This window comes from Trematosphaeria pertusa (genome assembly GCF_010094035.1).
Source record: "Trematosphaeria pertusa strain CBS 122368 unplaced genomic scaffold BU26scaffold_7, whole genome shotgun sequence".
In the NCBI taxonomy this organism is placed as follows: Eukaryota; Fungi; Ascomycota; class Dothideomycetes; order Pleosporales; family Trematosphaeriaceae; genus Trematosphaeria; species Trematosphaeria pertusa.
This window is the reverse complement of record NW_022987218.1, coordinates 766,572-783,325: the sequence shown is the minus strand read 5'-3', so window position 1 is coordinate 783,325 and position 16,754 is coordinate 766,572. Positions and strand designations below refer to the sequence as shown.

General features: G+C 52.5%; 5 protein-coding genes across 5 annotated transcripts; 3 read left to right on the top strand and 2 right to left on the bottom strand.

The window, feature by feature from the left end:
• Positions 1–18: 18 nt before the first annotated feature.
• On the top strand, positions 19–8,637 carry BU26DRAFT_484031 (putative polyketide synthase). Its single transcript, XM_033825836.1, has 10 exons — positions 19–392; positions 458–602; positions 678–946; positions 994–1,427; positions 1,480–1,636; positions 1,774–2,410; positions 2,464–2,623; positions 2,695–7,252; positions 7,307–7,627; positions 7,689–8,637. The coding sequence occupies exons 1-10, from the start codon at positions 93–95 to the stop codon at positions 8,538–8,540; spliced, it is 7,833 nt and encodes a 2,610-aa protein (XP_033683922.1). The 5' UTR covers positions 19–92; the 3' UTR covers positions 8,541–8,637.
• Positions 8,638–8,918: 281 nt separating this feature from the next.
• Positions 8,919–9,266, bottom strand: BU26DRAFT_564607 (uncharacterized protein; the record flags this gene model as incomplete). Its single annotated transcript, XM_033833296.1, has 1 exon — positions 8,919–9,266. One exon carries the CDS (start codon positions 9,264–9,266, stop codon positions 8,919–8,921), a length of 348 nt encoding a protein of 115 aa, XP_033683921.1.
• An 856-nt stretch (positions 9,267–10,122) lies between these two features.
• Positions 10,123–11,477, top strand: BU26DRAFT_564606 (S-adenosyl-L-methionine-dependent methyltransferase; the record flags this gene model as incomplete). The annotated part of the gene is made up of 4 exons (XM_033833295.1): positions 10,123–10,299; positions 10,368–10,618; positions 10,671–11,113; positions 11,164–11,477. 4 exons carry the CDS (start codon positions 10,123–10,125, stop codon positions 11,475–11,477), a joined length of 1,185 nt encoding a protein of 394 aa, XP_033683920.1.
• A 241-nt stretch (positions 11,478–11,718) lies between these two features.
• BU26DRAFT_519107 (FAD dependent oxidoreductase) lies at positions 11,719–13,499 on the top strand. Its single transcript, XM_033828975.1, has one exon. It carries the CDS (start codon positions 11,932–11,934, stop codon positions 13,462–13,464), a length of 1,533 nt encoding a protein of 510 aa, XP_033683919.1. The 5' UTR covers positions 11,719–11,931; the 3' UTR covers positions 13,465–13,499.
• Positions 13,500–14,626: 1,127 nt separating this feature from the next.
• BU26DRAFT_505039 (leupeptin-inactivating enzyme 1 precursor) lies at positions 14,627–16,174 on the bottom strand (the record flags this gene model as incomplete). Its single annotated transcript, XM_033826820.1, has 2 exons — positions 14,627–15,796; positions 15,848–16,174. 2 exons carry the CDS (start codon positions 16,172–16,174, stop codon positions 14,627–14,629), a joined length of 1,497 nt encoding a protein of 498 aa, XP_033683918.1.
• Between the last annotated feature and the right edge of the window lie 580 nt (positions 16,175–16,754).

Below are 16,754 nucleotides of genomic sequence, written 5' to 3'. Positions count from 1 at the left end.
CCACGACTTCGCCGCTTTCGTCTTCCCATATCCTTCTCGTTGGTCAAACTCACCGATTTCTTCCTTACCCGTGGTTAACGTCTTCAACAATCATGAGCGGCTCCAGGTGCAACACCTGTAGCCGTAGGAGTTCGCTTAGCCGTACCGGCGAATTGCTGCCTGGTGTGAACGATGGAGAGAGCGATTCTTCCGTGGAGGTATTTCCCGGGCTGGACGGAGATGAAACTGATCCAATAGTTGTTTGCGGCTTTTCTTTCAAGTTCCCACAGGAAGCAACTTCTCCTGAAGGCCTCTGGGAGATGATGATGGAGAGAAAATGTGCAATGACGGAGTTCCCTCCAGATCGAATCAATCTGAACGGCTTCCACCATCAGTACAGTCGGTTGAATACGGTGAGTTCGGATCATCCATAGCCTCTTGCACGGACTCAAATTCGTACGTGCTAACACCCGAAGAGATACCGATCAAGGGCGGGCACTTTGTCAAAGACGATCTATCTGTCTTTGATGCTGAATTCTTTTCCCTTCCGCCCACTGAGGCGAGCTCGATTGATCCAATGCAGAGGTGGCTTCTAGAGGTGGCGTACCGAGCGCTGGAAAACGGTAAGCTCCTGAATGAGAAAACTGCTCACCTCAGACCCGGGTCTCTGATAAATATGTGGCTAATGATCTTGGTAGCCGGTATCACCATGGAGAACATATCCGGAACTCGTACTGCAGTCTATACGGGTTCTTTTGGTTTCGACTACATGTTACAGTTATGTCGAGATCCTGAGAATCCTCCGTTGTACGCAGCGCTCGGTTTTGGCATCAGTATGCTCGCAAATCGACTTAGCTGGTTTTTCAATCTTCGAGGACCGAGCATAGGTCTTGATTCAGCTTGTTCGAGTTCTGCAATGGCTATCGACATTGCTTGCCAGTCGTTGCGCAATGGTTCTTGTGACATGGTACTTACGGACGTCAAATTTATCTTCATGTAAGCTGACAACCACAGGCCATGATCGCGGGATGTAATACCGCCAGCTCTCCGGAGTCATATATGTGGATGTCGAACATTAACTTTCTATCACCAGACAGCCGTTGCCATTCCTTTGACCATCGAGCTAACGGCTACGCTCGAGGGGAAGGTGTTGGAGTGGTCCTTCTAAAGAGGCTTTCTGATGCCCTCAAAGATGGAAATACTATCCGCGCAGTAATCCGGTCAGCAGCCTCAAATGAAGATGGACGAACACCGGGGATCACGCAACCCAGCCGTTCCGCTCAAGAACGCCTAATCAAGGAGACTTACCGTAAAGCGGGACTCTCCATGTCACACACCAGATTCTTCGAAGCTCATGGTACCGGTACTGCTATAGGAGATCCTCGCGAGGCACAAGCCATTGGTTCGACCTTCCGGAATTACCGTTCCACTGAAGATCCAGTCTATGTGTATGGATTACAGTCTACATTTTATGGATACAAATGCTTATCATCAATACAGAGGAGCTGTCAAGTCTAATATCGGCCATCTTGGAGGAGCTAGTGGTTTGGCGGCCCTCGTGAAGACCATTCTTGTCCTGGAGAAAGGAATAATTCCTCCAAATGCAAACTTCGAAAAGTTGAACCCCAGAATTGACGCGGAGTTCTTGAAAGTCAAAGTAAGTGCAGAGAGTTCACGACACGGCTCGGTTGAGAGAGAGGCGTGTGCGGTAACCCACCTCTGCGAAATCATGTATAAAGGAATACATGGGATTACACAAGAAAAGTTACTTAGGACATACTGACCACTGACCAGTTTCCCGAAGAAGCGCACCCCTGGCCTAGGACGGGCCTTCGAAGGGCTTCAATCAACTCATTCGGTTATGGAGGCGCAAACTCCCACATCGTTATTGACGACGCGTACAACTACCTACGCTTGAGGTCCTTATCGGGAAAACATCACACATCGCCCCACCCACCGAGATTATCCCATGTACGCGATCTCGTGTGTGACGTAACACACAAGAATGGATACGTCTGCGAAGAAACACCGTGCAAATTACTTCTCTGGAGCAGTGCGGACAAACAAGGCATTTCCCGAATGACGAGTCAGTTCCAAGGTTGGTATAAGACCAGACGCTCGCCGATATCACGAACATGGGGAACCTTCCTCGGCGATCTAGCGTATACTCTCGATAGCCACCGAAGTCAGCTCCAGTGGAGATCCTTTGCATTGATACAGACTGCAGCAGAACTCTCCGACTTACAGTCACGACTCTCTTCCCCAGTGAGAGTACGGTCCAAAGCGCCTCGGATTGGGTTCGTATTCAGCGGACAAGGCAGTCAATGGTTTGCTATGGGGAGGGAGCTCATGACTTATCCTTCTTTCGCGATGGAATTGAATGAAGCTGAACATTATCTGAAGAGCTTAGGTTGCGATTGGTCTGTGAAAGGTAAGTTGTCTAGGTCTATAGGCAGGCACGTATTAAATGCTAATGTACAAAAGGCGAATTACTGAAAGACAAGGACGAATCCAACGTAGACAGCCCTGAGCTCAGTCAAACGCTTTGTACGGTTTTGCAGGTGGCGCTCGTCAACCTACTCCAAAGTTTTGGCGTAATGCCCTCTGCTGTCGTTGGACATTCCTCAGGTGAAATCGCAGCCGCGTAAGTCAACACTGAGATCCACATCCAAGCATCCTGAGAAACTAGGTACCAATTCTAACACTCGATTTTAGTTACGCCGGCGGATATATTTCATCGGAGTCAGCATGGAAATTGGCTTACTATAGGGGCCTCTGCGCGAGGGTATTGATTGACGGTTCGAGTTCGAAGCCAGCAGGCGCCATGATGTCTGTTGGATTATCACAACATCAGGCCGAAGACATGGTCGCAGCCCTTAACCGACACGCGTCGACGTTCGGGATATGCATTGCCTGCATCAACAGTCCCAACAACATAACAGTCGCCGGCGAATCACGACTTATAGACCAACTCAAAGCACAACTAGATGCAAAGCGAGAGTTTGCACGGAAGCTCCGCGTACCAGTAGCCTATCACTCTGGCCAGATGGAAGATGTCTCTAGGGAGTACCTATCAATCATTCAGTCGGTATCGAAACCTCATCACACTAAACGACGTATCCCAATGATATCCAGCGTTACCGGAGCGCGGGCTGTAGCAGAACAACTCATGGATCCGTCTTACTGGGCGCTGAACATGACGTCACCTGTGCTGTTTGCTCAGGCTGTGACAGTCATGTGCGAGCAGCCCGACGCTGTTAAGAAAATCGACCGAAGCCATCTATTTGCGTCAGTTGTGGATCACCTGCTAGAGGTAGGACCACACGCAACACTGCAAGGACCGCTCCGCGAGATTCTTCGCCGCACCGCGCGCGGGAAGTCCATTGGCTACAACTCAGTTTTGAAAAGAGGCCACTCGGCTGCTGAATCAACACTCAACGCTCTGGGCTATCTTCACTGTATTGGATATGCCGTAAACCTACGGGCAATCAACACGTCGCCACTGGAAGCCTCGAGCCGAGCCCTACCTTCATTACTTGTCGATCTGCCAGAGTACCCATTCGATCATTCTCAGCGCTATTGGGACGAAAGCCGACTAAGCAGAAACTATCGCCTGAGATCATTGCGCCCTACACAGCTACTGGGTGTTCAGTCTAGGGACTGGAATGCCTCTGAAGCGCGATGGCGTGTTTTCATTCGTGTTGCGGAGATGCCTTGGGCTGAGCAGCACGTCATCAACGGGGTTGCTCTGTATCCAGCCACCGGTATGCTCGTAATGGCGATCGAAGCCGCAAAACAATTAATAGGGGGAGCTCACGCGATACACGGCTACACCCTTCGTGATGTGCATATTGAAGGCCCAATGGACCTAGGCAATGCTGCTGGGGATTTAGAAGTGCAAACTCATCTGCGCAAGCTAGAACACACGAATCCCGATGTAAAAATATTCGAGTTTGCTATCCGTACCTGGTCTAACGAGGACTGGCTCATCAACTGCCGCGGCTTTATTGCCGTAGAGTTGTCTGCAACACTCAACGGTTGGGTGGGACAAAAGAATATAAAACGGCAACGTGCCATCGCGAAAGACCTCGAAGCGTCGAAATCCCACTGTACGGAGCCAGTTGATGCTAGACATATGTACACCTTTCTTGAGCAAAACGGATACAAATACGGGTCGGCCTTTCGCACGGCGCAGCAACAACACTATAATGGAGAATCCAGCCAAGCCACGGCCGAAGTGGAGCTATATCGACTATCAGAGGATGACCATGTCGTTCATCCGGTTTCACTCGATGCTATCCTTCATCTCGCCTTTACAGCCTTATCTTGCGGGGGCACAAAGCCAATGGCGACAAGTATCCCTTCTCGGATTGGATGTCTTTGGGTGTCAAGCGAAGGCCTGTCGTGGCCTGATCAATCAACAATGACGGCTTGTACCACTATTCAGAGCGTCACCAAGCGCGGATTTTCCTGTACTGGTGGGGCATTGAGCAGTGATCCCTCGGGACGGTTACGGTTGTGGTATGAGGATTTCGAACTAGTCAACATCACTTCGAAAGCGACAGAAGCCGCGCTTTTCCCAAACCCGAAACAGTTCTGCATGAACATAGAGTATAAGGTCGCGTTGGACAAGCTGAGCTCCTCGGAGATACGCGATTTGCTTCGCAGCTCCCGTCCTATTACTCAGGATCTGTCAGGCTTCTATCAAGACATACAGCTACTCGTTCTCACTACCTTGGAACTACTGGTCGAGGCTGTAGACCTCACTGCACTCGAGAGACAAGAGCCATGGAAAAGGTGGTACTTGAGCTGGGCTGAGCACCAGCTTAAAGAACATTGTCCTGGCTCGCATACCCGCAATATACGTCAATCGTTCCAAGCGCTCAGCGAAAGTATTTCCAGCACAAGTAAAATGGGTCGTCTCTATGCGGAGGTGGCTTCAAACATCATTGCAATGTTTAACGACGAAGTTCAACCACTCGAACTCTTACTGGAGTCCGGTCTGCTGAAAGGTGGGTATGATGAGTGGGCCGATTATGACTGTGCGAAGCAAGCCGCAAGCTACATCGATTTGCTAGCTCATCAAAGGCCCGGCATGAACCTTCTCGAAGTTGGCGGCGGCACCGGAGCAACCACGAGGAACTTTACCAGCGCACTTCGAGCAGGTGCAAATACGCCCATGCGTTCTTTACGATGCAACCGTTACGATTTCACTGATATCTCTGTTGCATTTTTGGAGAAGGCCAGAACAGAATTCGCCGATTTTGTTTGGCAGATGACGTTCAGAACATTGAACATCGAGCACAATTTTGCCGACCAAGGCTACACGGAAGGGTCCTACGATATTGTTGTAGCTGACAATGTGCTTCATGTTACATCCAACCTAGGAAAGACACTGCGGAATGTTCGAAAAGCGCTCAAGCCCGGAGGGAAGCTGATTATGCACGAGCTGCTTAGGTCAACTGGATGGACCGCAGGATTCATCTTCGGTGTCTTTCCAGGATGGTGGCTTGGAGTTGAGGATGATCGTGTTTTGTCGCCAAATCTGACCCCCGAAGGGTGGGATGAGGCATTAAGAGCCAACGGATTCTCTGGCGTCGACATGGTCCTGCGTGACTTTGATACTAAAGATTCCCATCAAGTGGGCTGGCTTGTGGCTACAGCAACGGAAGAGAAATCGACCGTGTCACCAATTGTACAACCTCAATCGCGGCATCAGGCAATTGTGGTCATTGACAAAAGCTTGGAGCAACAACGACTATTATCTGATGACCTGCTTCCTCCGATTTATAATCTGACTGGATTGCAGCCTCACGTTCTGGACCTTGCAACTGCGGCCAACATTGAGATCAACAAAGAGGCGCTAGTCATCCTTCTACTTGATTACGGACCATCCTTCCTTGCAGACTTGGATGAGACGAAGTGGAAACCCATGTCTTTTCTCATACAGAAATCGCGTCACCTGCTCTGGGTTTCGGCTGGCGGAGGCCGGGAGGCGAGCCCTGACCACGGTCTACTTGATGGCCTTGCCAGAACCCTGCGATCGGAGTACTATGATCTCCATCTTGTGACAGTCGCTTTGGAGCTCGCCCAAACAAAGACCAACAAGGAAACGCATTTGGTGGAGGTCGCTAGGGAGATGCTCTCGAGGACACTCTACCAGAGTTACGAACAGGACTACACTGAGATCGACGGCCTCCTACACACGAAACGTCTTGTCGAAGCACGTGATCTCAAGTCAGCCATGGATGCAAGAGTTATACCATACGAAGTGTTGTCGACGCCTCTTGACGGACAGATTCGGTTCAAAGTGTCCACGTCGTCGTTTCCGGGATCTGACATGGAATCGCACTACGTCCGAATACCTGAACCTTTATCAAAAAGCCTTGCTGGAGGCACGGTGGAGATTCTAGTCCGAGCAGTCTCCCTCCGGTTTGGAGATCGCAGCACACTCCTGGGGGGAGGCGATAATCCTTTGTACGGCAGTTATTGCTCGGGAACAGTTCTTAGCGCTGGTTCAGACTGCGCATTTGAACCAGGGGATCGCGTTATTGCTGCCCATGCAGGATCATTCCGCTCGCATGTCCGGGTTCAACGCCAATTCGTAACCAAATTGCCGGCTGCTCTATCTTTTACCGATGCATGTATCTTCATTCCCCTTCTCGCGAGTGCATATAATGCATTCGTTGAGGTAGGTAGAATCAAGTATGGCAAATCAGTATTGGTTCACGACGGAGCCAGCCCCTTTGGACAGGTTGCTATACGACTGCTTAAGGATCGGGGAGTGACAAGCATATGGACGACAGCTAGTAGCAAAGAGGAGAGCCATGAGATCACGGAGGGCCTGCAGCTTTCAGAAGAGCATGTCTTCCCGAAATCTTGGTTCGAAACTCAGTCAACACTTGCGACTCTAGGGAAGCGAAAGTTCGACATTGTCTTTGGCGACCATACAGATTCCCCGAGGCTTCTACTGGACTACATCACATCCGGCGGCCAGTACGTTAGGTTCGGCCCTATACCCTTGTTGGCCAAAGATCGCCAGGTGGTCCATTCCGCGCCTGAAAACATACGTCTGGTCACGATTCCTGTCGAGATGGCAACCACAGAGGCTCTCAAATATGCGACCGACATGTCTTCCTTAGTACCTACGAGCCTGAAAGATGAGACTGTGGTCCTTCCAGCCTCTGAACTGGCTAGCATCTTCTCGAGCTTGAAAAGCTCAGCCGACCGTAAAGGGGTCGTCGTGAGGTTTGACGAATCAGATAGTGTAGACGTAAGTCAGCCATCCTACGCAGACCTTACTAAACTAATCAACTGGTGTAATTAGGTCAGGGTTCATCGTAGCCCTCCCCACCATTTTGACTCTGAGTCCACATACCTCATCGCTGGGGGGTTTGGTGGTCTGGGCCGAGCGATGGCCCGATGGCTTGTCGGTCGGGGCGCTCGCTATCTGATTCTGCTCTCGCGATCTGGTCCGCGGACCACCGAGGCCCGAGACCTCATGAAGGATCTTATAGAAAAGGGTGTGCGTGTCGAAGCACCTTGTTGCGATATCTCCGACAGATGGAGTTTGAGATCTGCGTTGAACAGTTGTGTGGGAGAATTGCCCCCTATCAAAGGTTGCATCCAGTCAACGATGGTCATGACGGTACGAGAGACCAAACGGACCTTCGATAACCCAAGGCTGCAAACTGACAGATCTTATCTAGGAGCTCATTTTCCAAAAAATGGAATTTCAAGACTGGAAAACAACAGTCGATGGGAAGGCCCAAGGCTCCTGGAACCTTCACGCTGAGCTTCCAAAAGGCCTTGATTTCTTCATTCTCCTATCGTCAGTCATGGGCATCCTTGGAACCGGATCTCTCGCAGCATATAATGCTGGGAATGCCTACGCAGACGCTTTAGCTCACTACAGAATCTCCCAAGGCGAACGCGCCGTGGCTATCGATTTAGGCGGTGTTCTCGATGCCGGACATCTTGCGGAACATTCCCCTGAACTCGAAAACGTCCAGCGAGTGGAGAAGCATGCACTCACATGTGTAACGGAGATTTGCGCTTTACTGGATATTTTCTGTGACCCAGAAAGCCCCTACGGAAAAAGCCCTACCGGCTGCCAGGCTATCATCGGGCTCCGTCCCCCAGCACATTGGAAGGACCTCGAGGAGGTGCCTTTCACGATGTCCCAGCCATTTTGGGGTCATATGCATCACGTTGCTCCTTTAGATGGCCTTGACAAGGATAGCGGCCGGAAAGCAGTACCGCGCGAGCAGAGCTTTGATATGGCAGGCACGCTCGCTGTCACTGGATCCGTAGCAGAGGCTGCCGAAATTGTTTCCAGAGCCCTTGTCCGTCGCATTTCGATCATACTTGGTATCCCCGAAGATCGCCTGGATGACCATAAGCCAATGCACCAGTTTGGAATCGACTCCCTCTCTGCCATCGATATTCGGAACTGGGTGGGTAAAGTATTCAGTGTCGATATGCCCGTGTTTGACATTTTGGGAGGTGCGACGTTTTCTAGTGCCAGCATGACTATTGCACATAAATTGCAGCTGAGGTAGTTGATTCATCATACGTGGAATATCACGGCGTAGCCGTTAATTAGGGAGTGAACGAATTAGTCGATAGTGGTAGCAAATAGCAGAAGTTGTAGTCTTGGGCAGCAACCATTTGACTCCCCGAGCCCCGTAACGCTGTACAATTCAAGCGTTCCATTACGTCGGCCCAACGCTCTACACTTCATAGAAGAGGAATTCCCGGTCAATTATGTGCGAAGCATGCTCAAGCGGTCCAAAAGTCCATACAGCCGCATCGTCGGAGCGTGATTGATAATATATTCTTGTTCCCTAGGTAGTCGCTGTAGGTCAAGCACATCCTAGCTTGTGTCAAGGCACTGTACTAGGAGGTGCAGCGGTAAAATTCCTGGGCCATCCTCTTCCTCAAACCGGTCCCTTGTCCTCGCCTATAAAGGCATCCACTATCGCCTTTGTTTCCTTGACATCATTCTCATCATAGAACCTGAACCCGTAGGACATGATAAAGTTTTCCAAGTTGCTGCAGCTGCTCTCTATCCAGTCCAGCTGGGCCGAAGAGAAGTTGTTGTCGGCTTGATGACCTTCGAGGTCATATTCATCGTCCTCTTCATCGTCCTCGCCCTCTCTCTCGTCCTCCTCTTCCTCCTCATCTGAGGACTCGTCCATGAAGACGCTAAAAATTGGATCGGCCTTGGACGCGGTCTTTTTATCTGTGGATATTGAGGCCGTGCTGCAAGAGAAAGTGATATTCATCGCCTCAGTCTTTCTTGGGAAGGGCCTTTCTTCATCGGTGTAAAGCGGATTGTTCTCAGGCGCGACGATGACAAGGCCAGCGTTCGCTTTGAAGGCTTCTGGTGGCGGATAAGGGCAGAAGATTGTCGTGATCCTTTTGCTCCTGAAAGCTTCCTACAGCCGAATACGTACGAAACCCCGACTTCAGTGCCCGTGGACCGAGTTTCAGGCCCGATAAACGATCCAGCAACTTGCTGGCGAATAGCGGGTGGTCGAATTCGAAGTATGCTATGCGTTTTTTTCTTCTGTTTTGGTAAGGAGGGTGTACACTGATGGGGCTGAGTGCGGGCAGGTCTAGTGAATTGCTCGGCACGTGACCTGTACCTAGTGCTGCATGTTGCCCCGGATCTCTTCCTTACGCATAGCACGATCATTGCTCCATTTTGGCAACCGCTAGTTGTGTTTCAAGTATCGCAGTTATATTTGTCTCGAACTATATCATCACGGTTACTCATTTAATTGCATGCTGTTACCGAATATATAAGGCATCATAACTAAAGAGCAGAAGGATTGGACGATCCTTTTGCCCAATACATGCCCATAGTTTTCTGATCCGCCCGACATTTGTGATATCGTCTAATTCAAGTTCAACGAGGACGCGACAAGCAGCCTAACATTGTGACTACATGGCTGCATGGCTACGCCGCTAAGAGCGGGGTCATCCGGAAGCTGTGGTAAGCTGAGTTGCGGGCCTGATATGCGTCTAGTTTCGCTGTGCCACAATGAGAGATTGTGCTATTTCTTTATTCATTTCCCCGCGCTATTCCCCGCATAGCATCCCCTAATTCATTACTAGTCCTCTCAAAGATACCTTAGCATGGATCCAGCTGTCACACCCCTGCTTACGCGCATTGGGCAACTGGCGGAGGACCTGAGTGAGCACGACAAAGTTTCTTCGAACGCGCAAACTGGAAGGGAGCTGCTGAAGACCGCGCAAAAGCTGTGTATCGAGCTTCAAAGCCCTGGTCAGCTTGTGGAAGAAGTTCTTTTTGGCGTAAGTTAGTGAAATTCCGAGCCCAATGGGAGTAGGACTGGCGCTGATTGTGTGGCTCTCTACACCAGTCTGCAGACAACCTGCTCATCAAGATTGGGGTAGACTTGGGCATCTTTAAGATATTGGTCGAAAGCGATGGACCAGTCACGCTGGGACGGCTCGTTGAGCGCACCGGAAGCGAGAGGACGCTGCTTGAGCGTATCATGCGAGGTTTGGCATCGATCCATGCCGTTAACGAAACCAGCACAGGCGGATATGAGTCAAGCAAGCTCACAAAGGCCTTCGCGTCGACCAAGGGTGATGCTGGAGCTCGGCTTTTGTAAGTACTTCCGAGAACTCATCACTGAAGAGCTATTGAGACTGTGCCGAAGTTATGACCTGGTCATCCCGGGAATGCAACCCCTTCCCAAATTCCTTGCCGAAACGGGATACAGAAACCCCACAGATCCATCCCATCTCCCTTTCAACTTAGCATTCGGACCGGACCTGTTCTTCCAGTGGGTGCCAAAGCACCCCGAGGTCCTTGAGAGACGATGGATGACGGCGCAGCGCGAAGGGCATACGCCGTGGCTAGATTTCTATCCCTTCAAAGAGCGGATAGCTCAGGGCTTCGATTACCAAGATCCAGAGGGCGTGTCACTGGTCGACGTCGGCGGAAGCATGGGTCAGGAAATCCAAGAGATAAGGAAACGGTACCCATCACTGCCAGGACGCATGATCCTTCAGGACCTGCCGAGCACCATACAGCAAGTCCCTCCCAGCAATGGCATGGAAGCTATGGCGCATGATTTCTTCACACCGCAGCCGATCAAGGGTTAAGTTCCCCGTCCACCCACACAAATACTCACTGATGCGGATCAACAGGAGCACGCATATACTACCTTCGCAACATTCTTCATGATTGGGATGACGAAAAATGCATCAAGATTCTCCGAAACATCGTGGCGGCAATGAAGCCTGGATGTTCCAAGGTATTGGTGAACGAGTTCGCCATTCCAGACCACGATGCATGCGCGTTCGCCATGCGCTCGGACTCCATGGTCATGGCGCTGGCGGGGGCAGTGGAACGGACGGAGCGGCAGTGGCGGGAGTTGCTTGCAGCCGCCGGGTTGAAAATTGAACGCATTTTCACCGCTGAGTCGGAGTCGCAAAGCATAATTGAGGCGTGCCTGATGTGAGAGGTAGCCGTTTATTCTAGTAAAAGGCCTTTGTTCATACAGTACGTGCCAGCCTTCATCGCCGATATATGTATGAGGTTCATCTCATTGAACCGTGTCGGTAACCGCTGCTGTGATATGGCAGAGAGCTACGCTAATGTGAATTGCTCACCACGTGTACGACTAGACCCAAAGAGGCAGGTGCTTGCGAAAGGTGATTACCTCCACTATCGCCCCGCAACTTGTACGTCGTCACTCTCATCACTCTTCGATATATCATTTGCATATCAAAAGCTTTCCGATCGAGAGTACTACACCGCAAGAGATTTTCGTATGTGTATTGCTTCAATCCGCCTATCCGTTGACGGCCTGTCGTTCATTCCAAGGTTTATCTGATCTATCTGCAGCCGCCTTTTCACATTTACTAGGTCCATTGCATCCCATATCTTCAACGACTTCTATTCCGATTTACGAGATGGAAGAACGATCACGTATCCCCGTCGGCCCACCCGTCACCAACCCCCTCCCCTCCTACTGGCAAACCCCCAAATCGCCCCTCGCCAACGTCATCGAGCCGGAAACCGACGCGCCAACCCAGCCCTACGACTACGCCATCATCGGCTCCGGCATCTCCGGCGCCCTCATCGCCTACAACCTGCTCCTGACCTACCCCACATCCCGCATCATCATGCTCGAAGCACGTGAGCTGTGCTCTGGCGCCACAGGCCGCAACGGCGGCCACACGAAGGCCGCCAGCTACCGCACGTACCTGCAGCACCGCGCGGAGCTGGGTGCGGAAGAAGCGCTGAAGATCGCGAGGCTGGAGTATGCGAATATTCTGGCGACGCATCGGCTGACGCAGGAGCTGGGGATTGAGTGTGAGAGCGTGAAGTGCAATACGGTGGATTTAATCTACGATGAGACGACTTTTGAGGCGGGGAAGCAGGCCATTAGGGCATTAGAGGGGGATGCAAGCGAGGAGGAGAGGAAATGGGGCGGCATGGCGTGGTATAGGGTTTATGGGAGGGATGACGGGCTGAAGCAGAAGTTCTGGGTGAGAGAGAAGAACGGAAACCCGGAGGTGCAGTCAGAAGAGGACCTGGTAGGGGCATTCGAATACGTCGCCGGCCGTATCCACGCGTATCGCTTCACGACGGGGATCCTGAAGGAGTGCGTGAAAAGGGGCTTACAACTCTGCACGAATACCCCCGTGCACGACATCCGCCCCTCATCAGAACCAAACCCACGATATGACATCTTCACGCAATACAACACCATCTCCGCGCAGTCCGTCATCCTCGCAACAAACGGATACACGCCCTATCTCCTCAAGTCGCTGCAAGGTGCCATCGTCCCCCTCCGTGGGCAAATCACCGCGCAGCAAGCCAGCCCGGCCACGGGTCTCCCAAGCGTTCTACCGCGGACGTACTCCTTCATCTACGCCTCGGGATACGAGTACATGATCTCGCGGAACGAGCCCGATGGTCAGCAGCACATCATCATAGGTGGAGGTTTGGGCCGCCAGCCTGATGCAGGCGCGAGCGAATACGGCACCGTAGATGACAGTAGACTGAACCGTGATATCAGCAAATACCTGCACGGCACGCTCTTGGGTTATTTCGGCATCGCGAGCCCATCGCCGTCTGAAACATCATCCGAATCCGATGACGCGTCCTATAAAGTCATACAGGAATGGACGGGCATCATGGGCGCTACAGCGGACGGCCGGCCGTTTGTGGGCGAAGTCCCGGGCAGGAAGGGTATGTGGATATCAGCGGGCTTTAACGGCCACGGAATGGTTCTGTGCTTGAAGTCAGCGGAGGCGCTTGTGAAGATGATGAGCAAGGGTGGAAGTGCAGAGGGGATAGAATGGTTCCCGAAGAGCTTTTTGATTAGTGACGAGAGGATTAGGAGTTGCCGCTTTCATGGCCGGACCGATATGAGCGTGCCGGAGACGGGGAAGGGATCAGTTGGCCATGAATCGCGCGTAGAACCGCGCGCAGTATAGAAATAAGGCAATAGAAGAAATCTGCGGTATGTGCAAGTAGGCTTGCGTGAGAGGTCCTGGGCGTGAACGCTTCATAATCCTACGATGCCCTCCTCACTACGCATCCCATGAGACTCTGCAATCTGCCGTTTTGCACGCTTAACATTTGCATTCTACAGACCCTTCGTACAAATATTAGAACCATACATACTAATATAACCCAAGACAAAAACACCGCCAACAACAGCCCTAATTTGGCTCCAATTAGGCCAAACAACGAAATCTTTCATGTGGGCCTGATGCGTAATTTGGCTGCGTATTTCCTTTTCCATTTTCCGCCTTTCTTTCCCCATCACTTCTCATACTCTAAACCATAAATTTATGCGCAGTAGTGCTAATGCCCAGAGCGGCATCAGAGGAAAGCCAGGTGTTACAAACGGGTGTGATAGGTAGAGTTACGTGACGCCGCAAACACCAAGCACATTTTCCAGAGTCGCCACACCAGGTCGCGAGCCCAGACCCCCACCAAGCGTAGGGCCTACCACACACCACAGGACTCAAATTTCACCTCAGCCTCCTACCAGCCACGATGTCCAAGTCCCTCGCCCGGCGCGAACCGGCTGCACCACCCACCAAGGTGCTCAAGACCCATCGATCGCCAAGAAACAAATCAGCGCCCCACCCCGAGCGGCATATCATGCACGTTGCTATGGTAAGCGTCCCGAGTATATGGATTGCGGGCAGCGCGTACGCTGCAGACCCGAGCGTCTGGGTGCAGAAGCTGCAGGGCCGGGGGCTACTTTTGATGAGCTTATTTTGGAGACGGGGGATTCTGTAGGTTAGATCGGTGGGGTAGTCTGCTAGAGGTGTTGTGAGGGGTGGTTTGAAGTGCTGAGGTCCACGGGGGGGAAGGGTGGGCAGTTTCTGGGGCTGGGGGTACGACGACGGACCGGAATGCAGTGGGCGCTGTGCGAGGCTTTGGCTTGCATTCTGGGGTTAGAGTGTTTAGTGGTTCCATTGGAGAGAGATTGTCAAACTTCACAATGGACGGAGCTCATAAGCGGATACGACGGCTTTTTGCTTTTCGACATACAAGTCATCACTACTCTACTATACAACATCATCAACTCATCGCGCTCGTCTCGTCATCTCATTACGCAGGACCCATAATCCACATCCACACCTACATAACCAACGTGCCCTGCCCACAAGGCGCGGCATGATTATGCACATGCCCCTGATCAAATCTCGCCATATACCTCGCCATTTCGGCATCCCTCTTCCGCAGCGTAGTATTCGCCTTCGGGATGCCCTCGAAGCTATTCGCATACATAGCAACGCTATTCGCAATGCTCTCCGTGTTGAGCAGATACGCATCCTCGGCAAGATTATCGACAGTATCACCGGCCTGGTGGTAGTTCTCGTCGAGCGCAACACCAGCCGTGCCGCCGAAGAGCTGCGCCTCCTCTTCTGTCTTGAGCTCCTCGGCGCCGGTGAAGAGGCCGCCGGACGGGATGCCGTTTTCCAGGAAGGCGGCGTAGTCGGAGCGCATGGACCAGATGGAGGGGACGTGCGGGAGACCGCGCTTCTCGTAGAACGCCTGGAAGTCCTTTTCGATTTTTCCGGAGCCGGGCGGGCCGGAGAAGTTGAAGGCGCTGCCGTCGCCGTCGTAGACGCCGAGGACGTAGTTCGGCGACGCGATCATGTCGAAGTTGAGATAGGCGCGGACTTTGGCGACTTCCTTCGCCGAGCCCGAAATAGTCCCGTTGATCGTCTTCAGGTAGTGGTAGGAGCCCAGGAGGCCGAACTCCTCGGCGGACCAGAAGGCGAAGCGGACGGCGTTCTTGGTGGTGTACTTGGTGAGGGCTTTCGCCACGGTGAGCACACCAATAGTGCCGGATCCGTCGTCGTTGATGCCCGGGCCTTCGAAGACGGAATCGGTGTGGCCGCCAAGCATGAGGACATTGTTCTTGTCGCCGCACTTGGTTTGCGCGATGACGTTGTACGTGGTGCGGTTCTCGGTCACGGCGTCTACGACCAGGGTAGCCTCCACCGTACCGGCTTGGATGGCAAGGAGCAACGTCTGCCCGTCGCCCTGAGAAATTCCAACGGTGGGCGCGTAGTCGCCTACGCCGCCAAGTGTGCCGGCTAAGCTGCCCTCTACGTTGTTGTAGACGACTGCTCCGACGGCGCCCGCCGCTTTGGCGTTGGTGGCCTTTTGCGCAAACGTGCAGGTTCCTCGTGAGATTAGGGCGATGTTGCCGGAGACACCAGCTGGGAAGTCTGCTGGATCGCAGCCGAGATTCGCGACTGGAACTAAGGGTGCTGATGCGTTTCCAGAAGGCGAATATGTCTTTAGCCGTCAGTGCCCAACCCTTGAATGTCGGAAGCGAGCTTAGCCTACCATGTACGCAGCCGGATACTCAGTCCCACCAACGGTGAAACTGACTGTTGCAGACGAGAACAGCTCTACGAAAGGCTGCAGCGAGACATCGTAGTAGCCCGTCTTCTTGAGGGTCTTGTAGAGCCAATTGACCGTAGCGTTATGGCCCGGTCCACCGAAAGCGCGGTTTCCGCCATTGGCGTCAGCGAAATCCTGGAGTTGCTGCGATCCGGCGAGGAGATCCTCGAGCTTGATCTGCTTGATGAGCTCCTTGGGCGAGACGAGTTTCTGCCCGCACAGCGCAGGAGCAGCGAAGCCAGCTGCGACGAGAACTGAAGCGGCCCTCATATTGATCCGATCCGAAGCTCCTCGGAAAAAAATGAAGAGAAGAAGCTGTGGAACAAATCCACGGTCGACAAACCCCACCGCTCTATATACCTCCCCTCGCCCTCAATATGGGCTTTTTGTGTACCACGGTTCTCTAACCCAGACAGGAAGCTCCCAAATACCATCGCAATCAGGCACCGGCACACAGCGACCGCTCGCCAGGCAATAGGGAACACCGCATCTTGGCCGTTTCTTACATTAGCAGGCAAAGAGATGCATCTGTGCGACTTGGGAAGGAGATTGAAATAGCCCCTGTGCGGGCCGTTCTGGGCTTTCGGCGGACACGGATCATAGGGCGTGCTGATTGGGATGGAAACATTGCGCCAAGGTACGCGACGGGGGTGTGCGGCTCGGCAGGGAACGCCACAGTCTTGGGTGAAGATAGCAGTATCTTGCCACTGGCCGCACGGTGTGTTCCTGGCAGCCGCCGAGGGATCCTGAGGTAAGTGGTGGCGTTACGGGTGCTTGTGCGAAGATGGAAGGACGGAGGGAGAGGAGAGAAGGACCGCGGAGGTCGATCGACAGGAGTTCCCGAGGTCGG